The sequence below is a fragment of the Apostichopus japonicus genome, chromosome 21 (genome assembly GCF_037975245.1).
Source record: "Apostichopus japonicus isolate 1M-3 chromosome 21, ASM3797524v1, whole genome shotgun sequence".
In the NCBI taxonomy this organism is placed as follows: Eukaryota; Metazoa; Echinodermata; class Holothuroidea; order Aspidochirotida; family Stichopodidae; genus Apostichopus; species Apostichopus japonicus.
In genome coordinates this window covers 15,185,646-15,211,636 of record NC_092581.1, presented here as the reverse complement: position 1 = coordinate 15,211,636, position 25,991 = coordinate 15,185,646, and the positions used below count along the sequence as shown (strand labels likewise).

General features: G+C 37.2%; 2 protein-coding genes and 2 pseudogenes across 4 annotated transcripts in view; 1 reads left to right on the top strand and 3 right to left on the bottom strand.

Moving 5' to 3' along the window:
* LOC139962733 (aminopeptidase N-like) overlaps positions 1–20,299 on the top strand; it is a 77,617-nt gene extending 57,318 nt beyond the window's left edge. For 2 of the 3 annotated variants that reach the window (XM_071962983.1, XM_071962984.1), the window contains exons 10-18: positions 1,859–2,040; positions 2,870–2,958; positions 3,623–3,969; positions 4,162–4,241; positions 5,673–5,777; positions 14,532–14,696; positions 15,659–15,799; positions 16,666–16,747; positions 16,913–20,299. In XM_071962983.1, coding sequence (XP_071819084.1) covers positions 1,859–2,040; positions 2,870–2,958; positions 3,623–3,969; positions 4,162–4,241; positions 5,673–5,777; positions 14,532–14,696; positions 15,659–15,799; positions 16,666–16,747; positions 16,913–17,092 — 1,371 coding nt within the window. In that variant the 3' untranslated portion in view covers positions 17,093–20,299. The remainder of the gene's footprint in view (positions 1–1,858; positions 2,041–2,869; positions 2,959–3,622; positions 3,970–4,161; positions 4,242–5,672; positions 5,778–14,531; positions 14,697–15,658; positions 15,800–16,665; positions 16,748–16,912) is intronic. The other variant, XM_071962985.1, reaches the window with a different exon arrangement.
* Positions 5,103–5,179, bottom strand: LOC139963301 (U2 spliceosomal RNA; annotated as a pseudogene).
* LOC139963297 (U2 spliceosomal RNA) lies at positions 5,304–5,387 on the bottom strand (annotated as a pseudogene).
* LOC139962735 (uncharacterized) lies at positions 9,287–13,157 on the bottom strand. The gene is made up of 4 exons (XM_071962987.1): positions 13,016–13,157; positions 11,299–11,579; positions 10,070–10,392; positions 9,287–9,533 (listed from the first exon to the last, which is right to left on the bottom strand). The coding sequence occupies exons 2-4, from the start codon at positions 11,552–11,554 to the stop codon at positions 9,417–9,419; spliced, it is 696 nt and encodes a 231-aa protein (XP_071819088.1). The 5' UTR covers positions 11,555–11,579; positions 13,016–13,157; the 3' UTR covers positions 9,287–9,416.
* Positions 20,300–25,991: the final 5,692 nt, after the last annotated feature.

The window sequence follows — 25,991 nt, the reverse complement described above, 5'->3', positions numbered from 1 at the left end:
TAGCCTATACGCACAATTTATAGATAGTATTACATCATTAATGTCCGAAAGAATTCTTGCTAAGCCCCCCACCCACCCCAACCCACAAATGTATTCTTTTGTTCATTGAAGTTCATTTTCTTTAGGAATTACCATTACATTTATGTCTATAGCTAAGGTAATAAGGTGAGGTAGGCATCATTTTCTCGACGCCTTCAGAAAACAAGCTGTTAGCCAATCATATAGCTAGAATTTGCCGTCAGACTTGCATATGAACCAATCAATGCTGATAAGAATATGTATGCTTCTTGTGAATAATTTAAAACAGCTTTCTGGGTTAACCTTTTGTTGATTATGATATATTTTCTAACATGAAATCCTTAGGGGAAGAAAACCCGATAAAAACTTTAATAGCTTCATTATAGTCAAATTTTACTCTAAATAATTACGTAAAAGTAAACTTTTTGGGAAATTTTTCTGTTTCATTTAGGATGAGATTTATGTCACGGCGTGATCAAATCTTCAGAAAAAAATATCGAAAGGAATAATTAATGACTCCCTACCCTTAATGTAACTTAAATGGCTAAAATGTGTATGATAATTTAAAAAAGAAAATACATTGAGGCAAAGATTAATAGATAGTTTACATAATCGCTTATGCAATACAGTGAAGGGACGTCATACACCGGATGCGTGATGATACAACTTAATAATTGTCTGTCTGTCTGTCTGTCTGTTTGTCTGTCTGTCTGTCTGTGTCCCAGTGGCGGCGGAACCGGGGGGGCTTGGGGGGGCTCAGCCCCCCCAATAAAAAAGTTGAGGGGGCAAATGCATGATAAGCCCCCCCAATATTTACCAAGGCTCCGAAACGTGCATCTGCCCATTTTTCAATGCATACTTGTCGATCTGTCCGATGCACACGTATACACTATAGGTGTAATAATTTTAGTAATTGCTGGGGGACCCTCGGCCCGTCCCCTGGCTATAGACCACATTGTCACCCCAACCGAGTCTTCACGCGGTTGGGAAGCAGTGAAAAGTGGAAGCAGTGAGTGTGAGTACCGGTAAGCGTAACACAACTTCGTCTTAGGCCAATGACTTGCCTCATTTCAGCCAGTTCTCCAACATCCCCTTACTTAGTGGCGGAGCGTCCATATATACAGTCAGGGGGCGGATGCCTCCCCCCCCCCCTGACGGACTCAAATGGACTGCTGGCGCCCTTTTCAGCTTTTCACTACTTTTTACTTATTCGCGATTTTTGACTATTTTATTGCGCTCTCATATACCTATTGATATTTGTCATATTCTGTTGGTTTAATTTTCCGACAAAATGGCGACGACACCTATTTATTCTCCGTTTATCTGCAAATTAGCAAGGCCCCGGAAAGGGTCATTTCCTGCAATCTAGGGAGTATCTTTACTCAAAAATTTTCTGTACGCTCCGCGCCAACCTGTGGTGGCGCTCCGCTTAGATAGTGTCGAAAGCTCCCCTACAGACCATTCTCGCCCTCCCTGACCAATACTCTAGCTCCGCCACTGCCCTTACTACACTAAAAAACATCTTTGCGAGTACACTACGAGTAATAGCTACTCTCTTAAAAAACCATCGAATATACAAATTACAATGTTTTTACAGACTTTTACGTGCAATCTGAGAAATTGCAGGCTTGAGACCTATATTTTAGGGCTGGGTATTCGCAGCATAAAACACTCGGAAAGTGCCGTTTCCGGCCATCTGGGGGTTTGAAAAAACCCAAATTTTCTTGTACGCTCCGCGCCAACCGATGGTGGCGCTCCGCTTAGATAGTCTCCACACATTAGCCCCCCCAATAATTTTTCCGCTCCGCCGCGCCTGCTGTGTCCCTTTGGTTTATTTCAGAATGTTGATCATAACGACCTGGGCATTCATATAGCGGACTTGATGCGACCTTGGTTGTTACAATCTGGATATCCAATTGTGAGAGTAACAACAAATCCAGGAAGAAGAAAGGTCAAAGTTGAACAGAACGTATTCCTCCTGAACGAAGAAATGAAAGAAAGTCTACCGCCCTCACCTTACAAGTAAGTCAAATAAACGTAAACGAAAACTCCACCCACTCTTAACCCTAGTTCCCTTATATCGAGTCCGTGACCGTGGGACCATTATGATGTTAAAGGCATTGAAGACTCGTTTCAAACCGCGTGCCGCCCTCTGAAAAAATGTAGCTTTCCGTTGCTTGCAAGTGAAGTTTTCTTCTTGTCACTACAAAATGCAGACAGTAATGAAACGTGATACCTTGTTATCTTTTATCTGTACCTGAGATCAGGGAGTTCCATAACAGCTCCCTGCTGAGATGTCCGTCGCTACTATGTACACTGTGTTGCGGGTATTGACCGTAGCTGTATGCATTGCCTGAACACTAGTGTCTAATTACCGACGGTAGCAAGCTGTGTGTGTATTTTCTGGGATCGATGGTAGTGTCTAATACTTCTGCTACACCTCATTCGAAACTAGGTCAGATTACCGGCATCAGATGTTTCTTTGTGCGCGAGTCTTCACACCCTTTAAAGTGTATCACTTGGAAAGGGAACAGATAGTGTAACCAGGGAGTTGTCATAACAACTCCGTGGTGCTACGAATCGAATGGTTTTATAATGGCCTTCGGAAGGTAATAGGATCATACGCATTCTGCTTAAATGAATATACACATGAACTTTCTAAAACACTGTACATGCTTAAAACTCATGCGGATATTTAAAAACATTCAAGGACATATTTGAAGAGATTCAGATGGATATTTAAAGAACTTAATGTTAAAAGAAACTTGAAATCAAAGCCAGATATTGATTAGTTCCCAAGCTTCCCTAAGATATTTTCATTAATTTTGAAAGTACGTCCCCTTTTTTGCAGTTATCGGTGGGACATTCCACTAACCTTTGTTACTGGTTCACAAAACGACAGGACATCTCCACAGAAATACGTCATCAAAAGATCGGCTGGTGAGTCACTACGTAGTATTAATCGAAATACCCAATTATCCACACCCTCGCTATAGGAAATATCCATAGGAAATATCCATAGGATATGTCCTTGTGTGTGAAGGGTATATGCGAATAGGAAGTGTGCTCTTTTGGTCATGGAAAGGAAATATTACTACGGGATATGTCCTGACAATCAATCCTAAACTGGAATAATAAGGTGAACTACAACTCATGCATATTCATGAAGACTAAATATTGAGTACCCAATTATACTACACATCGTCACTCTCATATATCCAGATGAAATGTTCTTGTTAGTCAAAGATATTTGCGAATAGATTGCGTTATTTTGTTCATGAAAACGAATTTTTGCATCCCGTAAAATGTATGCATAAACGGTAACAATACGGTGAATCGAAATATGCATATTCATAAAGAGGAACTTTTGAGATCGCTATAAAAGATCGGCGTCAATTGGTTACTTTTTTGGTCGGCCAATTTCTTCTGCATGCATTAATTTTGCAACGTATATTAACACGATATTAACGTTAAAGGTAATATACTAGAAAACATCAGAAAAGATGAGCAAGTTACAAACTATTTGTAATGATGACGTGGAATAAATTATGTAAATTAGATAGATAATTGTTCTTTCCCCCCGCCCCCTTCCCCTCATTTCAAGAAACCGCTACCGAAATAAACATCGAGAATTACAACGAGAATGACTGGATAATCGTGAATGCAAACCGTACCGGCTACTACCGTGTTTGGTACGACGAAGAAAATCGCAACCGTTTGCTTCGACAACTGGACGAAGATCACGAAGCAATTTCACCAGCAAGCCGAGCAGCACTGATAGACGATGCCTTTATTCTCTCTATGGCAGGCTATCTCAGCTATAGCGATCTTTTCAGGTTCACGAAATATATGTCGAAAGAGCGCCATCATCTCCCATGGGGTGTCTTATTGGACAACTTTGCATACGTCACACAGATGTTATCGTTGACGTCAGCTTACGGTTTGATTCAGGTATTTCGAGATTCTGTTTTCTTGTCTTCCATTTCATTTCATTTTTAAGTAATTACTATTTTCATTTGGGATGTATTCATATTTTCATGATACGTATTTTCATATGGCGACGTTTTTATCTGGTACGTAGTCGGTTGCTTCCTATATATCTGCTTATATTTTTTAATTGTATGTTTGTTGTTTCCAATACAGGATTACATGCTCCAGTTAATAGGTCCTGTGTATGATGAAGCCCTTGATAACTTAAACAATAATGTGCCAGATTCACAAAGGTAGGAAGCACAATCATAGGATGACTGTATGTGGAAAAACACCAATTGACCTTTAAATACCCCTTTAAACACCAGTAGCTTGTCAATTAAAGGGGTTGTGTCAGCCTAGGATACACACATACCATTAGGTCAAATTCCTCAGAAGAAACACAGTACAAAGAGGAAAACATAAGCCTCATATGGCGTTACATAACATGCTTACAATGCTTTACATTTTGTCTACCACAAAATGGTGTAGTAACATTCAGGCAACAAAAGACACCGACGTGATCCATGTTTTAGTCTAATAGGTATGCTGTATCGGCCCCAAATATGCTAGATATTCAAATATGGTCACCTTTGATCAAAATTATTAAACTGTGTTTATTAAAACCTCACTGGAACATTCAGTCATCTTGCTATGTTCTTTAAAAACGTCTAAAAACAATTTGGAGAGTATAGACCTCCAGGAAAATACTTTTTGAAAACGTCTAGCAGTTAAAGCGTGCTATAATTTGGGGCCTATAACTGACTACCTTTCAAAGGAGCATACAGATATATTAAATGAATACCTTTAACGTGAATATCGTAATGTGAATATATAAGAAACATTACTATAGTATTACAAATGTAGTATATACTTGGACTATATGACATACTACCAGTAAATGTCTGCCTATAAAGTCATTCTTGAAATAATGAAAGAAAGAAAACAAGATGAATTTTCTGACAAAGTTCAGTAGCAAACTTTTTAAGAAAAAGTTTAGTTTTTTAAGGAAAAGTCGCCCAGGAAAGAACCTGGGCACGAAACCAAACTACCAAACGATTGATCCGCTCTCAGCCCCAGTCCCCTTGCATCGGGACTGTGACTGTGTGATCATCGTCGGGTGTGCATCACCATTCCCCTCGAAAGGGAACAGATACTACACATGATCATAGCCAAAAGGCCGAGAAGCGATAGAAAAAGTTTAGTAGCTACTTTTTAAGAAAAAGTCACCCAGGAAAGAACCTGGGCACGAAAACCAAACTAGCAAACGAATGATCCGCTCTCAGCCCCAGTCCCCTTGCATCGGGACTGTGACTGTGTGATCATCGTCGTTCATCACCATTCCCCTCGAAAGGGAACAGATACTACACATGATCTTAGCCAAAAGGCCGAGAAGCGATAGAAAAAGTTTAGTAGCATATAGTCTTTTTGTATGGTCGGGAGACGATTCAAAGTATTTTATTCACATTATAGGAGCTAATACATATAATATGACAACATCGCATTGAATTGATATTTTTTTTAAATAGGCCTATTTAGACACATTGTGATAATTATTTTCTATAACCGCGGTTATTGCCGATATAGATACATTGTAATAATTATTTTTCTATAGCCGCGGATATTGCCGATACATATTCTTATATTGAATACATTGACAATATTTAAATATGTTTACTTTTCAGATTACTTCAGGCATCGATATTCCAAGCAGCTTGTCAATACGGTTACCCGCCTTGTATCGAGAAAGCGAAACTAGAATTCAGAAGATATGTGGATGATGGTGTAAGGTGAGTAGCATCTACGCATGCTCAGAACATGTCATAACCATGGTGATGTATGGTCAGTAGAAACACATGCATATGATATGCTGATATCTTTTCGGGCACCTACTGAAAGAAAGATAATTTGCAATGTGTTTTTCAATGGTTAAACTTATATTATTATTATTACCATTAACATTGTAACGACTTCCGCAATAATTATAACCAATATGGAAGGGTAATAATACGGAAAATAATTGTATGTTATTGGTGTCAAAACCGATGCATGCCTATATGATATGCACATTAACATGCGGAACGCGAAAAATTTTGGTTATATTTTAGTGGGCAAGTCGTTACAGCCCACCCAAATCAAATTGGGCTCCTACGCCTATATGACGGTAGTTCTATTAGGCATTTTTTTTTGAGTATTCAAAATCATACGAAGTTTTGTATGGTGGAGTATAAGAATCGCGAGATACAATTTCTCAAAGTGGCAAGGAAAACGTGGTAAATATGACTGATTAAAGGTCAATTTTGACCGAAATTTTCAAGTTTTAGGTCATTCACAATCACAGGAATATATGAATAGGCCTAGATAAACTAGAGTGCGACAGTCGGAATTTCCGACTGTCGCACTCCAATTTTCCAACTATCGTCAGTTTTACCAAGTTTGGGTGTGAGACCCCCCCACACCCCCCCCCCCCCCTCTAGCGACGTCCCTGATTGTAGGTACAATTACAATTCAAGCCGCCATTTATAAAGAACAGATAAACTCACACATGTGTCTCTTATAAGAAATATTTATTATTTAGAAACTTCGAGCCCAACTAAATTTGGGGGAAAGAGAGATTAAGGGAAGTGTGTGACCTTCTATCTATTTTTTTCACATCATTTGCGAATGACGTCATCACTGGATTGACTTGACTCTTTGTTTAGGTCTTCGGCTTACGTGGTAATAGCCATTTGCATGTATACATATACAGGAGGACTATAATAGGTTAGCGGTTTTTGAAACCTATACCTCGATGACTTCTCTTTCGCACTTATGTTTTGGTTACCGACACATTGGTCTTTTCCGCATATTCCAAATAAAACGCGTGTATAATACAGGTATATTTGTCCCAAAGGGCCTTCCATATCCGTCCGTCTATCGTCGCAAGCGGTCGACGGACTATGACCGTCAGATGGTGGATGTATTCACCTTTCATTGCCCCTTCGGTCTAGCGAGTCATCGCTATACTTAATTAAATAAAACGTGTTCCTGTTATAACTCTGTCAGAAGTATATGAGTAGATGCGCCAACCCAATTCGTATGTTGAGTAATTTTCGAAGGCTATTGAAGACGCAAAAGTCATAAAATATTGACTGACACGTGATTGGCTTTCATTATGGTTGTCTGCCTGGATGAACAAGAGTTGACATACGTTATCCAGCCATGTGTAAGTTCTCATTGAGTTATAGTGTAGTATAGTATAGGCAAAGATTATATTACCGATGACAACACAGCAATCTCCTCCCATACGCATTGTACCTGCGAAGTCCAGTTATATGCGCATCAATTTGGAACTGTCAATGCGATATATGGTTTTTTTTACTCCTGTTTCGTCGAAGGAAGATGGATTACGCTGACAAGTGTTGTCAGCCTCTTACGCAGGGTTGTTCGATGTCACATACACACAAAATTACGAACAGGTTAGAAATGTTATGGTCTCTCGGGCATTTCTGCACATAGGTTGCCACAATTCACAGTGCATGATGACCTAAATAATGAAACGATCTTTACATGCGAACGATTAACGCTTCTATGACTTCCTTCACGTCTTAAAATTCAAATTGATATCGGTACTTTCCAGAGAATATCTACGCATGAACATTAAAATAAGCTAACGAATACACATTCACATTTTCAGGGATCAGTCAAATTAATCTTAAAGGCATTAAAGACTCGCCCCAAACAGCGTGCCGCCATCTTTACAAAGTTAACTTTGCGTTGCTTGCAAGTGAAGTTTATCTCTTGTCGCTACAAAATGCAGACAGTAATGACACGTGATACCTTGTTATCTTTAGCTAGACCTGAGATGTCCATCGCTGTATCGTTTGAACACTGTGCTGACTGCAGCTGTATGAACTGACTGTACACTAGTGTCTAATTACCGACGGTAGCAAGCTGTGTGTATTTTCTGGGATCGATGGTGGTGTCTAACACTGCTGTTACACCTCATTCGAAACTAGCTCAGAGACGTTTCTTTTTTGCACGAGTCTTCACACCCTTTAATAACCGCCATAGAGGGGTTCTAACGAATCATGGCTTTACAGTCACAGCTCCTTCTACGATATAAAAGTTGCGATGAAATTGTTAGGATCTAGTGGGACCGTATTCGGTTATGGCATAGGACGGTGTCACAGTACAACCCGACTGAACGCGACCCGACTCAGCTTGAATGTCGTGACCTAGTTTTGGTTGTCGTGTGGTAAATATTGTGTGGTATTGTGAAGGTACAATGAATCCAACCAAACACCTTGGTCATCCATAGTCGCACATAGAAAGATTGAGAATATTCGGTCATATAGCAAGGCTCCAGGAGGACGCTCCAGATGAGACATACTGCTAAACCAGTAGGAAGGCCCGTGACTACCTTGCTTGTGAAAATAAAGTCGCAATTTAAGGACGTTAACATTAACAATTTCGAGGAAGCAATAAACCTTGCGCAAGATCGGGATACGTGGCGGAGGTTAATCACTGAGCATGTCGGATAGACGAGACTCAGCTTACTACTATACTACTATTGTGAAAATCAAGTGAATGATACCTACATGACGTTGAAACTGAAAGTTTCAAATAGTCTCTGTACATTTGCAGTTTCAGAGGCTAGCTGCGTAGCCAACTTATTCTGAGACTGTCACGGGGCTCACAAGCGCCCCAAATTTATAGGTACCTACAATACGACTATACTTCCTGGTGTGTTGTCCGCCCAAATATATCACCATGAACAAACGAAAGTTCTTCCTTACGCTGCATGAACTCCACGCACTACAATACTGCGTATTTGCAGGCAAATGCAGTTCTAGTTCCCTGTTGTATACACTGGACGGTTGTTTTCTGTTATTGACCAGTACTCGTTCAGGTATCTCCTTGGTCACATGCGAAATGGTTTCCTCTTGAACGGTTGGTTTACATTTGTTGCAAAAAAAAAATAATAATAATATGGTTAGCTGTAGTCGCGGCCAGTTTTGGGAAAACGCTACATGTTGGGTTTCCACAACTAATGCCGATGTGACTTAGAACTGGCCACATGTTGATGAGTCGCATACTGCCCGACTATTCAGCATTTTTCTGGTTACATCGGTATGGGACGTAATCAGTCAATTCAGTCCAGGAGTGTGCGCCTGGCTTTGACATATATCCCGACAAAGGGGATAAGAAAAAAAACGAAACAGAAACAACAGCAACAGCAACAGAAACGACAGCAACGACAAAACAAAGAAATTAATAAAACAAATTTAGTAGAAAAAACAACGGTAAGAGCAGCAGGTTTAAACTTGGAAAGGTTTTAAATTTATTTTTGGCAAAAGCTGTTTAGAATAAACATTTGAGTGTATAATAGTTATGTGTTTGTGAATTGAACTTCTAATGTAAAACATTGAAATTTTCATATATGTTGTTTATTGTAATTCAATATCAAAATCTTCCCACTCATCATCTTCATATTCATCGGTCCCATCCACATCAATGTACCTGTTACCTCTTCTTTGACATGCTTTTCTTCCTGAACCAGTACACTTTGAATAAATAAGAATAAATTATTAAAGATCAAAACACCATATCTAATAATTAAAAAAAAATGATAATAATAATAATGATAATAATAATGATAATAATAATGATGATAATAATAATAATAATAATAATTATAATTATAATAATAATCAAAATAATAATAATAATAATAATTATAATAATAATAATAATTATAATAATAATAATAATAATAATAATAATAATAATAATAATAATAATAATAATAATAATAATAATAATAATAATAATAATAATAGTAATTATGATTATGATCATATAAACATAGCTTACAATATTTGCATTTTGAAAAAGTCATATTTTCATGAAGTTACTTTGATTTTACATTGTCATATGTACTCGTACCATATATAGCCGAGTTTCATACATGAATCAATGAAAAAAAAAACACCAATACAAATTCCTACGTAATCCGTCCTACACAAACTCTGCCATACGATTGCCTTGCAGTACCTGACTTAAACACTAGTAGATGTGAGCATGCGCACTATATACTCACGCTTTCATGTTTGTTTTTTCGTTTGCCTCTTTTGTCGCGTTTTTTTCTTTTACCGCTCTTCTTACGATGAACTGTCTTCCTTTTCTTGCTCGTGCTCGCATTCCCTGCTCTGCCGATTGGCGATAACCGCACCGGCCTACCACCTAACGATACATCGAAAGCCAAACCGCCAGAACTATGTGTTGCTACAAAACCATCCTCGCAAAGTTCTCGTAGAATATAAACGGATCTTCTCGGAACATGAAAAGAACTGGTCTTGCTCGTGAAGTTTGCGATCCATCCGAGATCGCCTTTCTTGAGAATGGCATCCATTCGATCTTTATCTGGATGGTTAATATGAAAAAGAGATTACTATACCAACATCGGAATATTGGAAAAATAAATCAAACTAAGGGTGTTTAGAGAAATGACGCGACACGCTACAATTTACATATGATGTTATATATATTATGTTGTATTAGTGCAAATCATTTGAGAAATGATTCAGTGCGTTAAAGTGTCCATGCAATTAAGATATGATGTTTAAGCAAGGGCGTAGGAACCGGGGGGCTGGGGGGGGGGCGCCAGCCCCCAGTGAAAAATGTGGAGGGGCGGAAGTATCATTCCGCCCCCCCCCCCCCGCTTCGCAAGTCAGAAAATCCCTTTTTCATTTCCAAATGAGAAAAAATCTCATTTGGAGCACCAGATTGCATCTAAGGCCAGGTGAAAATACAAAATTAAGTTTACAAAATGGAGTCGGTGTTGAAGTGTGCTATATTGCACCAAATTGCATCTGAGGCTACCTGGAAATGCAAAAACACCCTCCCCTTAGACCCCTCCTCAGGCCGGCAGTCAGTCTTCAGCCCCCCCCCCCCACTCAAAAGTACCTTCCTACGCCACTGTGTTTAAGTAAGGGGTATTAGTTACAATGGATACTTCCACAAGAGGCAGCATGAAATAAAGAGTATCCACCCTCTTTAGAATATCGCTGAGCCTCCTTCCCCCTCCCTCCTCGTCCCAAATTTTTATTGACAAAAAATGGTCATACTGACCACAAAATGACACGCAAGAAAAAAAATTAAAAATAAAACTAGGGCTTGCTTGAAGGCAAAATGTAAACTTTCACATTTACAAATTACACATTTTTGCTTACAATAATTTTGTCAAAATATTTATCTACACTGAAAGTCGTTATTTAATTCATCCCCTCACCCCCCCTTCCTCCCACTCCTGAACCACCTCACACTAACCTCTTTTATTCAGTTCTTCTTCTCTGTTTCTAGTAACTTTTCGTCCTCCGGCTTTAGATAACGGTCGCAGCTGTCGATCACGATTTGGTTCGAACTTGTCAGAAGCGAGTTCATCGTGCGGCTTTGAATGTTGTCCAGTCGTTTCTGATAGTTGTGACAACCTTCCAGGTCGAACATGGACCTGAGGTGAATTTGCTCGATCCCGTTTGGCAATACTGGGCAATTTGAATATCTCCCTTTTGCTTTTGTCACTCATTGTTCATGTAATATTGCGAAGGAAACTTAAAAAGTAAAGAAAAAAACAAAAACAAAAACAAAAACACATTGTTACTTTACCCGAGAGAAAGTATCGTTTAAATTCCTTAAACATAAAAATACAAAATACAATAATTAGATAAAACCTGCCAAATGAATATATAACAGAAAATTAAGAATATGAAACTAATAAATTACTGATAGCATGCCTAAATGGACATTTCAGTGGTTTGTAATAAACTATAGTGACCTTTGGTATGATGTCGTCTGCCGCCTCGAGGACAAACCCTAATCGTTTTAATTAGCAACACCAACGAACCAGTGGCGGATGCCCCCCCCCCCCCGACGGACTCAAATGGACTGCTGGCGCCCTTTTCAGCTTTTTACCACTTTTTACGTATTCGCGATTATTGACTTTTTGATTGCGCTCTCATCTACCTGACATTTCTCACATTTTCTTGCTGTAATTTTCTGACAAAATGCTCTAACGGCTATTTATTGTTCGTTTATCTGCAAATTAGCAAGGCCCGGAGAGGGTCATTTCCGGCGATCTAGGGAGTATCTTTACTGAAAAAAAATCTGTACGCTCCGCGCCAACCATGGTGGCGCTCCGCTTAAATAGTGCCGAAAGCGCCCCTACAAACCATTCTCGGCCCCCTCTGACCATTACCCCTAGCTCCGCCACTGCAACGAACTGTGTCGCCACTTCTGTCAAAAAATTATACCGAATAGCAATTTACGTTGAAAGGCACATTTCATTGACGTATACGCTAAACCGTTGGTACTAGAACAGAGTTTTAACTTTGTCAACCACAACACAATAAGAATCCTATAATTCTCAAGTCAATAAACAGGTTTTGTATCAGGAGGTAATATTAGCGACCTAAACAAGGCAAGGAGCTTTAAGGTATGGTTTTATATGCTGCCACCCTCATCTCGTAGCCACCCCTTCCCTACAGGAAAAAGGAAATGGGGAAAACTAAGAAAAAGAAATAAAGGGCCTAGTAATACAAGCTTTTGAAACCAAGGCACATGACTGACCGAATAGGAAAATGAGCAAGTTAAAACTTCTGTCTGTATGTTCGGAAACGATAATTTGACAACTTTACGATCGGATTTCGTGTAGGAAAGCATTATCACCCTTGTTTGATTTGTGGTTTTCAACTTCATAAATGTCAAGATAAGAGTCACAGTTCTTTATTTCGTTCACACGATCATGTGAACTAATTTTTTATGAGTTATTATCACATAATAACATTAAATGGTTAATATGAAGTAAACAGGTTTTTTTTATTTGGGCTTACACGGTATTTTTAAGTTAGGCACTTTTAGTATATTTACATTCCTTTTCTATCTCTTTATTGTTACAAAGTTAAACAGAAGATTTTACCCAACCCCTACCTTCTTCCTCCCCATTTTCCCACCCACCTCAACGATACAGAAGAAATAATAAAGTACTCACCACTCTTTAAATTATTAGGTCCTGTATTCAGTTGCAACCATTCAAGACTTATCATGTAAACATGTGAAAACCGCGTATACAACTTAAGTTTGCCAAGAGAATATCTGTTACGTCATAGAAAGACATGGTCAAACCATATTTGTATATCGCCGAAGGCGCTAGATTGATGACTCATATACTTCTTACGCACAAACATGTGAAGCCAGGACGCGCGCGTCTGCAGAAGTACGTTTTTGACAATATGATTTTTTGTGTGCAGCGCGTCAGTAGTAGTAGTAAGTTGAGTCTCGTCTATCCGACATGCTCAGTGATTAACCTCCGCCACGTATCACGATCTTGCGCAAGGTTTATTGCTTCCTCGAAATTGTTAATATTAATGTCCTTAAATTGCGACTTTATTTTTCCAAGAAAGGTAGTCACGGGCCTTCCTACTGGTTTAGCAGTATGTCTCAGTGCTTCTCTTAAAGCAACCTTTGCTGGAGCGTCCTCCTGGAGTCTTGCTACATGACCGAAAAATCTCAATCTTCTATGTGCGACTATGGCTGACCAAGGTGTTTGGTTGGTTTCGTTGTAGAGCTCATCATTTGATAACCAAATGATGAGCTCTACAACGTAACCAACCAAACACCAAGCGCGTCAGTAGGCTACACTTAATCATGAACCAAATTGCGCATACATACGCGTGTTTATTCACTTGAATTGGCTGTTCGTTTCGCGAATTGGTGAAACTGCTTTGCTGTATTTATAAGATGACGACGACAACAATTGTTTTCGTACAAGAGAGGAATCATACAAGTAGGATAAAACAAGAACTCAAGCACAATTTTAATGTTAATTAAGATTTAATGGCGGGATACTAGTGTTTTTAACAAAACAAAACCAAAACTTGTGTAGGCCTGTGGCTTCATTTTCAGTAAGAAGTCAAGTATCTAGCGCCTTCGGCGCTGTAAAATACCTCTGGCTCAAACCAAAGATTTTCTGTAGCGCGCCTTCTGCACTTTAACATATAGGCCTATATGTAAACAAATACCAGCGCGTAGATACGCAAGTTGGCTACATCATTTAGGTAGGGTATCTACGAACGCGCTGCAAGAAATAATTGTGTCAAAAACGTACGTGTAGGCATACATACGAGCGCGTGTATTGGTTTGCGTATAAGAAGTATAGGACTCCGTAAGTCAGAGATATGATACAGAGCCAAACCCTTCGGCGCTTTGCAAAATCTTTGGACTTGACTGGTCGTTTCATGAAACTGCTTTGACGTATTTCAACTATGATAGCCCAAATTAATAAGTCTTCAAGTGCATAATACCGGATAAAAAAGTAATCACATATGTATATGCCAACGCAAAATGAGAAATAAAGCACAATGTAGGCCTACACGTGAGTTTCGAGTTAATATGTCACTTACGTCTAGACTAGTGTATATCTTATAAAATATATAGGGGGATGTGTTGGGAAATTGAATGGCAGAAGAACCATAAGACAAGTCATCTTTCTCGTTTTCCTCTTACAGTCTCCATCCGAATTTTAAAGACTCCATCTTATCTGCAGCCATGGTTGATTCTGACGGTACAACGCATGCTTTTAACTGTTTGAAAGAGAGCGATTCGTGCGGTGGTAACTCTTTCCAGTGGCTGGTGGCGCTCTCCGCAGCGCCAGAACCGTGGATCATAAGCAGGTATGACTTTAACACGTGATTTACTGGCGTGTGTAGGTAGAATAATCATGGCATGATGGTTTCGGATTTAGAGTTCGAGGAGACGATATTAGGGTGTGGGGTCGGGGGTTGGCAGTGGGGTGGGGTTGGGATGACGGTAGCAAAGGGATACTATTTGTGACAAAGTGCACGGCACAGTTATATGCAGGAATATGTAGTCTTGCGTGTCCTTGGTTGTTCCGGTCCTAAGTTTAATAGTTAAGACATATACGAGAGATGGAGAGAAACTAGCGACACAGCCAACGAATAATATGCTTCGTCTTCATTATCCGTCACTATTCTGTTGGCATTGGGTGAAAAGGCAATGTCCATTCTTGCCCACCCCATGAGCTCTCTCCCCCCCCCCCCCTTCGCCCTCTCACTCTCTCTCCATGCACACACACTCTTCCATTTCGTAGTATATCGCTTTAGGTGTAGGCTACTGCCTCTGATCATTCTTCAGCCTGTTCCCCACTTAGAAGCCCAAATGTGACTTTTGCACGCTCGACGAATTTGAGAAACTTCATTCGTTACGTCTTTCACTTTTTATTTTCAACGATTCTTTACATTTTTCGCCTTGTTTGAAATATATCACAGCATGGCCATCATGATAAATGGTTGCAAGTCTTGAACAGCATTTACGATGATTTGTTTTACGTTCCCTAATGTGACTGTCCAATGCCTGCTCCCCCTACTCATTCTGATAGTAATGCATATGCATTTTCGAGTTGCTGCATATTCAATTATCCCCAGGCCGACTTTTATTATATTCTATCTATCTATTTAAATTATAATGAATGATCCTTATCTGTTCAATCATTTGAAATATATATTTCCTTTTTTTAAAAGTGTATATACATTTTCTTTATATTACTTTTGTATTACTATTTGTTTTATTTATTTTTGCTATTACTGTCTTTTCTGTTCGGTTTTTTGGTACTCAGCTTGTTAGAGTTATCCCTCAACAGCAGTGTGATTAAAAAGACCGAGGCCGTCTATATATTCAGCCATGCTTCATCCAATCCTATTGGTCGATTTCTCACGTGGAATTTCTTCCGCTCTAATTGGGATACCTTGAGAGATAGGTCAGTCAAAGCCTATTCATCGCTTCTCGGCCTTTTGACTAAGATCATGTGTAGCATTATGTTCCCCTTTTGAAGGGGAATGGTGATACCATGGAGGTAAAAACAGATGACGATGATCACACAGTCACAGTCTCGATGCAAGGGGACTGGGATTGAGAGCGGATCAGTCGTTTGGGTTTTCGTGCCCAGGTTCTTTCCTGGGTGACTTTTCTTAGAAAGTATCTCACGTGGAATTTTCTTCCGCTCTTACTGAGATAGCTTTAGAGATAGGTCATTCAAAGCCCAATGTCATGTAAATTCACCACAAAGCTCTAAATACCAAATAAATAAGAAACAAACAAACGAACAAAACAAGGAAATAACCAAGTAATATCAATGCTTGAAAGAAAAAACATTTTGCAAAATTAGTTCATGATTCCCTCATTACAATTTTCTCTTTGTTTAATTGTCAGTAAATTTTCAGGTAAACATGACGTGGGGTTGGGAGGGCTGGGGTACGAAGGGACAGGGGAGGGGGATGGGGTAGAGTGAAGTTTGTAAATGTGTTTTGTTCGACGCTGCTTACAAAATAACTGCTCCTAGAATTAACATTGAATGCAGCCGTTTATATTATACCTTATTCAGTTCATATGTTGTAGAATGCGAAAGCATTGTACACCTTTCACGCATTTACCGGTAGCGTAAGCATGAATATTTTTGATTTCGTTTCGTCCGGCCTGAACGCATCATTTCTTGTCAATTGAAAAATTTAAAAAATAAATGGGTACAACTTTGAAATAAAAGTTTTTTTAAAATTATTTCCTTGTATTCTTATGAAACCATATTGTAAAAACAGGGATTAAACGTTCTTCTTAATGATTACACAGGTATGCTGATGGTTTATTCCAAATGGACGAGATTATTACAAAGGTGACAACTTGGTTCAACACCGAGTACCAGTTAGATGAAGTAAGTTCCTTGTCGAGTAGTAATTCCTGAAAGTGCCTCAAAATAAAAATAAAATTGATGTTTACTTTTTCCACTGTATCAGTTTGATATATATATATATATATATTTATATTTATTTATTTATAATATATCTATAACATTGACAATCTTCGATTCCTTCTACAGCTAGAGCAGTTTACTGCAAGCAAGCAAGGAGACTTAGAAGGAGCGGCTGGACTTAGCAGTCTAAAAGCAGCAATTGATAACACGAAGTCTAATGTACGATGGATGAATAACAACTATGGAAATGTCAAGACTTGGTTGGAACAAAACAGAGAGATTGCTGATCAATCATTGAGGTCGTAAAATTAAAATATTGATAATCAAACGACACATTAATCGCCGTCTCAAACTTTATCCGGGTCTGAGTTTTCATAAATGTTTAGGAAACATTAAAAACTTTCTGACCAACAGAACTTTTCCACACAAATCAAAATATTTTAATCTTTGGGAGAATTGAGGGAATAAAATGCAAGTACAGTGTCAGGATGACCAAAACCTCAAGAATGAGCAAGCTAAGTTTACTGTAACCAGGGATTTGTTATAACAACTCCCTGCTGTAACTAAATAACTGTGCTTCTATACACTGTAGATAGGATGTTAGTAAGCGTTTATACGCTGGTTGTGACTAGTATGCGGTAAGTTGTCAACCATTGGAGAAAATGAAGACTAAAAGAATTGAAGTCTAGAGCCCGTCATGAGTTGCAAAGAAACTATAGCACGTGGCCCATTATAAATTCCGAGCATTTCATTATGGGTAAGGGTTGTGTGTAGGTTTCTGCTGTTATATAGCAGGCGCGTAGCCAGGAATTGGCCAAGGGAGGGGCGAACCTGTAGGCAAACTATCAGAGCCGTATATATGGCGTTGCAATCTATCTAAGCGTAGCGTCACCATAAGTTGGCGCGAAGCGTACAAGAACATTTTGGCCGAAAATGCCTCCTAGATCGCTGGAAATGGCACTTCCCAGGCCTTGTAAGTAGCATCTAAGCATTTTCTATGTTGAAATTACTAGCGATATCATAAAAACATACAAAAAAATATGCTCAGGGGGGGGGGGGGCGGTCGCTCCCTTCGCCCCCCTTAGCTACGCGCCTGTTTTATCGACAGCCATAGTGTGCAGGTCATAGCAGTGGATTACTGAAAACAGTATAGTAACTGACCTTGAGTCTCGTTCGATTGATTGTCTAATTATGAAGAGTTAGACGCTTCGAACAGTAACCATTCAATCTTTACGCCAGTCTTTGCTCAAGTTGATGTGTATCAATAGTCCAACGCGTCTCTATCAATTGCGCTACCTGACTTGCGAAATGGAGTGTCACGTGATGTTTAGATTAAAGAACTTCGATAAATCAACCTTTCTTACCTTCATTAATGTGACACAATAAAATTCAATGTTACCAATCATTCGGCGCACGTTGAGTCGTACGAGTTTGTCCAGGGAGAGACATGCGCATTGCCTATTCAATGACGTACTCACTTCATGCATGAGGGGGTCTCATTCTGTCTGGTGATAGGCGGACGGTGACGTCACAAGATAGATTAGTTGTTTGTTTTCGGCAGAGCGTAAACAGTTATGACTAACCCAGACAGAGTACAGCTTTCAGCCATTCAACATTATTTTCTCCTTCAAGATACATTCGGATTAATAAAATAATTCCTGTTCGGTGAACTATTTCGATTTTTGGTTTTGTTCTGCAAAATAATTGACCGGGCACCGAGCATAACATGAAACTTACTCAAGTCGTTCCATCACACAATGTATTGCAATGTAATGCAATGTAATGCAATGTAATGTATCACACAATGCAATGTACACACGTGAGCAATGTATTTGAGTACCCAGTGTAATGATACCTTGCAAAGTTTACAATCATTGCCCGTGGACGAACAGAACGGCTGTTTGACTCGCCACCGAATTTGACTGATTATTAAATGATGGAATGTTAATAGCTCGATAGCTAATGAAACACTTGAAACAATAGACTGCTGTATATATTGATGAAAAAGTTATAACGAAACGATGTTTTAGTCGGACAATGATATGACGTAATTCAAAGTGCCGAAAATGAAGTTCAAAATTATAAAAAAAAAATCTTATTTTTATTGTAAATTAATCTGTTTTTAAAGATGCGAAATATTTTCTATAAAGAAAAAAATTATAAATGTTTAACTGAATTAAATGTTCGTATGATTTTATATCACATAAAGTAAGGTTGTTATTTTACATTTTTATATCATAAATAGCTTTCTTTTTTGTGTGTTTCTTGGGTTGTCAGTTGTAGTATACACATGCTCATCAGCTTACATAAGGTACCAAGTTAGAACGTTTGAAAAACAAAATTTACATGGTTCTAGAGGAAGAACATAACACAAACTTTAAGTCTCAGGAAATTCGAAACTGATTTAATTAAATATATATATGTTATAACGATGTAACAACAACTGCATAGTCCAGAATGTATATGCTGCCTATGTTTAATGATATATTTATATATATATATATATATATATATATATATATATATATATATATATATATATATATATATATATATATATATATATATATATATAAATTCTGGACAATGCAGTTGTTGTGACCTTTTCGGTACTATAGTTTAAAGGAGGCAATGTTGCTTACTTTAATAACTGATAACTCTGACCGTAAACTAATTAATGCGAGTAAACTTGAAAGTAGAAGAAATTCATCATATTTATAAATAAGGTATATTCGAAAGTTAACATATTATACTATATATACAGGTAGGGAAAATGGCGGCCCGGGGTAAAGTTTCTGCTGGCACGTGGACCGTTCTAAATACCGAAGCAATTAAGCAAATGACCCGATCCAACAATAAATCGACAAAATAAAAGTCATGAATGTCCTAAAGGCAAAACATAGAATATGCATACTCAGAGGAATTTGTATATTAGCCTTACTGCTATAATATATAATTTAACATTAACAAAGAAATATCTGATACTTCCACTTTCGTCCCAGGAGTATAAACATCTTAAAACTGTTGAGGTCCACTGAATAGGTCCGAAATTTCCCTCAGGCCCACAAAAATCATTCTCGTGCTCACCACTGTACTATACACTCAATTAATGTTCTACGAGGGCCAAAAGGAGGAACAAGAAAGAAATGGTTGGAGCTAGATTGGGACATTGTGCTTGCACGGTAGGCCGGTGTAGGATGCACAAGCCTAAGGGACTTACTCGCTTAGTACAAGATAGTGGGTCGACTTTTTTTTCGCGGGCCGGGGATCGAAATCATTCGACGGTCGGGTCTGGCAAACGGGCCGCCTATTAAGGACCCTGGATATGTTCTATAGACCCTATAAACGGAAATAAGGTACTATTTCTGAACCAAATGTAACCATGGAGGTTTATGTTCCATGACATCGCCATACAGCGGGTAACACGCACGTTATACTTATACTATGTATAGTTTAACTTTTAATCATTTTTGTTAGATAAATCAGTTGGTTTAATAAACGGAATTTCATTGTCATACTGACATTTAGTTTGTTCCTTATTTTCGTACTCCTTACCAAATTAAACGATCGTATAGGCTGCAGGGACAAAATATGACACTGGTACACTTTTGTGAAGTCATTTTTCCCCTCATTTTTTCCCTTGTTAAGTTTATTATGAAGATGAGAATTTTTATTTTTATCCCATATTTCTTCGGATCCCAAATCAACACCTGGCCTCGGGGAATATACATGATACCAGCCTCCATATAGTGTACAGATTAAACCTAATGCATGGATAAATATATTATAAAATAATACTTGCCATTATTTTGATCCGTGGGTTGACTTCAACAAAATATTTTATTCTATGAAAATAAGTTTATACAGATGGACAAAAAAAATAGAAGTGATTAAATTTATTTTTAATTTTTATTATTAAATCGGAAAAGCTGTATTTAAATATACAGAAAATATCTGTTTTAAGTACAATTTCAAATATCATATTACATTTGATGACATTACTAAATTCATACCCTTTGAAGTTATATTTTAAATTTATAAAATCCAGGTATGTGTATTTTCTTACAGATAAATGAAAATAATTTTCTATTTTACTAGTTACTGCTCTTAGTGAAAGGATGTTTTGTTCTCAGATGAGGATGGGGGGGGGGGTGGGGGAGGAAGACTTGAGGGATTGACATCCTCCATAAGGCACCATATGCTTGTGTCCCCCCATTATATTTTGCAGGAATAAGCCCAAAATGGTTTGTAAAAGGTTTGTATAATAATGACCTTTGGCCCCTTGACCCCAGGGGCATTTGACATTTTCTTTATCTCCTAAATGTGCAAATTATTTTCCATTTATAATGGTGGGAAGGGAGGGGGTAAAAGCTGAGGGAGGGGTCAAAGCTGAGGGAGGGGTGGGCATGGAAGCTTGGTTACCAAATTTCTAATAAATTTTCATCTCTCCTACATTTTAACAATAAACAATCTATGATTGAAGCAAAGTGCATTACCAAACTAAGTCACGTCATTTGAAATAATAACAGAAGAATAGAAAAAATATAATTTGCAAACAAAAGGGGATATAACACTCATGCCTGACAGCTTTGTTATACAAGTCAAAGAAATCAAGTTTATGTGAGATTAACATAGGTACATGAGTCAATGTGTCCTAATGAAATTCAATAGATCAAACAGCAATGTGTCAATAACAGTGGCATTTAATACTAGGCTGGTACGGGGGGTAGTGCGGTTCCCTGAGGGCCTGATCCCCACCCACGTATCTGGAGACTGCCCCCTGTTGTGGGCTGGTGGAGTGGCTAATAATGATTATGCAGGTTAAGGCCATTTGTTCTCACCAAATTTTGATAGTAAAAAGAGCAAGTTTAAAAAACAGACAGTCTTCATGGCAATAAATCCTGAACTGCTTGTGAACCATTATCACAATCTGACAGTTATCATTTAAAGTTTAAATGTAATGTCAAAGATATGCAAATAGTTTAATACTGTTTCCTTTTCCTCAGATTTTGTTATAAAATGTTTTTTTTTCAAAGGAGTAAAATCATTTCAGAAGATTGAAAATGAAAAAAAAAAAAAAAAAAAATCAACTTAAAATCACATGAATTAATTATACTTGATTAAAATACAATAGATGTACTTTTGAACCACCTTTTGTTGTATATGAGAAAATATTATGAGGAATATAGCATTTTGATGTTTATTCAATTCTACAATTATGAAATTGAGTTATTCTTACGCACATCAGTTCTGGAAAGAGAATTTAATCGATGGAAATATCTCCTTGAAATATTTCTACAAGAGAGAATAAGATTTGCTAACAATTAAACAACAAAGTCAAATCAATCATTTCTAATTTTTAACTAAGAATTAATGCAACATGAAAATGGTCGCGCCCCTCAAAAAAAAAAAACCTGACATAACATAATATAGAAGAAAAATGAGACCCAAAAAATGATACTAAAATTTACTCAAGAATCAATGGCAGATATATGGAAGCTTAAGAAGGAGTCTCTGAACACTCAAGAAATAATTACAACCAAAAATAAATAAATTATAAAAAAGGAAAGTACCTTTCGAACATTGAATAAAACAGAAACAACTCTCCCCACCCCACAACAAATTAAGGAATATTATTTTTGGTTCACGAAATATTGAAACCATTTAAGGAAGAAACACATATTTTACACAAACACACACATGTCGATTTCAGAAAAAACGGAATGTTGATTATATATAGATATATCATCATGGAAGATACCATTTCAAGAAATAGGGTAAAACTTACGGCATGGATATGAAAAAAAAATGGAAAAAAAAAATGCAAGTATAACTTCACCCAACGGTTACACTTTCAGCCACAATTGTCTTACATTGTACCATGTGATCATACAATGGACGATATGACCTCTGACCCCATAAGATAAACATGTCTACAGATGTTCAGCAAAATTATCTCTTTAACGGAAAGTCCAGAGGCAAATTTGAGCTTAACAGATATAAGAGGAACTTATTCTAAGCATCCTTGTGAAATTGGCATTCAATTCCTTTTAACCATTTTCAAGATAACAACATTTGGAAAGTGACAATTTTTGTCGCAAAAGTGAAATTGAAGCAAGCAGGTGTGATATCGTAATTCTAAGCAAACAAATTTGTTGTTTCCTCTCGAAAGTTTAATCACAATTTCCGATTTAATAGCCTGTCAGTATGAATGGCATTGAATGCAGTACCAATCATTGCCATTTAGTTAAATTCACATTGCTATTACTGTAGGTAATCTTGGAACCTTAACATAAACTCAAAGGTCAAAACAATGAAAGAAAACTAAAGTTAAAGGATTGGTTCAGTTGTCATACATGTTTATCTTATATGAAAGAGGACAATAAAAGAAACACAATGGTGAAAAACTGTTCAAATATCTTTTTCGGTTAAAGAGATATTCAAGTGTAAAGTTTTATCAGATTGTGTAGAAACTGCTGAATCTGACTAGCTGTGATGTCACATCCTCACATTCCTGAAAAGTCTTTGTTTTTTTCTCTAAATATTTTGGGAGATTTCATGACTTTCAACCAAAAGATATGTCAGGAGATCTCATATTTGTCAAAGGAAGTATTTGAGATTAAACATTTTGATTATATTATTTTCAAATGTGTTAAAAAATGTAAATAATTTTTTAAGAAATATATTCACAAATGTTAAGGAAGTGAGGATGTGACGTCACACCCTCACAGTAAGTCTTTCTACACCAGTCGTTTTCAAAGAAATTTTGTTATCTTCAAAGTGTCATATCTCCTTAACAGAGCATGCTATCATGGTAGTTTCTTCAGTGTTCTTTTTGTCTTTTTGTGCTCTTTCATACAAAATAGACATGTCAAACACCTGAACCAATCCTTTAAAAACGAAACATTTCACTTTCGTTGCATAACTATGCGTAACTTCGACGTGCACACCTGTTTGCTTCAAGTTCACTTCCGGTACAACTTTCAGTTTTCAATATCTCAAGAATGCCATTTAAAACTTGCATGCAAATTTTTCACCAGAATGCTTAAAATGTGTTCAAATTTTGTGCTTCAAAAACAATTTTCCCTCTGGACTATCCTTTCAAGCATTGATTTCATATCTTAAAATGAATTTTGGCAGTTTACATTGAAAACATAATTCGAAGATATGAAAAAGGAGTATACCACACATTAAGTCAAGATCCCAGCTGAAAGGAGAAAAATTCTCTACCCTTTCGAAAATGGAAGGGGACTGGTCAGGAATTAAACTAAAGATTATGATTAGATAAAAGTTTTACCTACTTTTCATCTCACTGTTTAAAGACGGACAAATTCATGTTTTATCGCTGCTAAAGGTAGTCAAGTATAGGCCCGAAATTATAGCACGCTATAATTGCTAGAAGTTTTCAAAAAGTACTTTCCTGGAGGTCTTTACTCTCCAAATTGTTCTCAGAAATTTTTAAAGAACACACAAGATGACTGAATGTCCCAGTGAGGAAAAAATTTCCTCATAAGTTGTAATAAAAACTGTTTAATAATTCTGACCAAAGGTGACCATATTTGAATATCTAGCATAATTGGGGCCAATACAGCATACCTTTAAAGTAGCTAGGTTTTAAGATCAACTGCATATTATGGAAGCAAAAAAAAAGTAAAAATGTGTGTAAGCAGGTGACTCTATCCAACATTACCATTTCTGTTAGTGAATCTTTTGTATTTTGGTCGGATTCCGTAAAATACTGATCAGTATTAGCTGAACTGAATTAGGTCACAACCTAAATAATCATTAAGATAGAGGAAAGTTACTTTTCTTTACTTTTGATTAATTATTCAAATTTAGATTACTATTCCCCCTGCAGCAGTACCTGTTAACACTCTCTGGGAGATGGCAGAAATTAATTAACATACAAATTAACATTAACATTGACTATATGTACAGGTAGGTTTTCTTTACTATCCCCACTTATTAATATTTCATTAACATTTTTCCGAAAATATGCTATAAAATCAAATAATGGTCATTCATGTTAAAGCTTCAACACACATTTTATAATTCAATTCAATTCACTTCCAATACCAATTTTTTGCTCATTAAGGCCATTTGATCCCCTGAGCTATCTGTACTCAATGTCTAGGCATTCATTGAAGTGTCATGACCTCTCATAACCCCCCCCCCCCCGCCCGTGTGGTGAGGCAAATTTTGGCACTTAGCAACTTGGGAGGCAAATCGACAATAACGTTTGACGTTTAAAGTACCATCATGCGTTTGCTTTGGTAATATTACCAGAGTCGCCGAGTATGACTCAGAATAAGATGGCTGCAGATCAACTAAGAAACTCTTCGATGGTTCGCTTCAGTAAACTCGCTTTAGTAAGTTCGCTTCAGTAAGTTCGCTTCAGTAAAAGTTAATGAGCGACTACTTCATTGATTTAAAAAATACTTCCTCAGCATTTTGTCATTCCAACAAGTTTTTCATATTTGTATTAATCACATGGCAAATATTAAATTTTCAATTGTTTTTGTTGAAAACTTGACCTCATGATATGAACTGAAACTTAAGTTATGTATATCAAACATAATTTTAACCAAAATGTAATGCATTTGCATATTGAATAGCTAGGGACATCATGGCTTTGCGAATATAGATTAAAAGGCATTTTCATAAAAACAGTAATTACTGATGCTGACAGCATTATATGCACATTTTCTACTTTCAACGAAACCAACAACAATAGACAACATGCCGAAAAAAAGAAACGGAGAAAGGCTTTAATTTGACCATATTTCATGGTTTTCTGGCAAGTATAATTTAAAACTTACTACCCAAGAATTGCAGCAAAACGACTGACTCTTTACTATATTATTTTTCATAAAATAAAATAAAATCTTTGAAGATAATTATTTAGGTAAAGACTACCAGCTTCCACTGTCGATACAATTGATTTCTTAATTTGTAAGCTATTTGAAAACATCCTGACTGTTTACCATCGCTATTTTCTATCTTTAAATCCTTAAATCTAGAAATAAAATTTTGTTCTGGAAGACTAAATTGTACATATTACAATCTTGGAAGACGAGGAGCCTGTTACAACTGTAACATGAAAAAAAAAATGAAAAAAAAAAAAAAAAAATCGGCAAACTTAAATACCTTCATTGCAACTCAATTTGATTTTAAAAATACTGTTAAAACATTGCAAATGATTCAT

What these genes read in the sequence shown, in the direction of transcription:
- LOC139962735 (XM_071962987.1), bottom strand. Translation starts at nt 11,554, where the DNA reads ATGAGTGACAAAAGCAAAAGGGAGATATTCAAATTGCCCAGTATTGCC. An exon ending in AGAAGAACTGAATAAAAGAG is followed by an intron (nt 10,393 to 11,298) that starts GTTAGTGTGAGG and finishes TTAACCATCCAG; the next exon opens with ATAAAGATCGAATGGATGCC. An exon ending in GAAAAAACAAACATGAAAGC is followed by an intron (nt 9,534 to 10,069) that starts GTGAGTATATAG and finishes ATTTATTCAAAG; the next exon opens with TGTACTGGTTCAGGAAGAAA.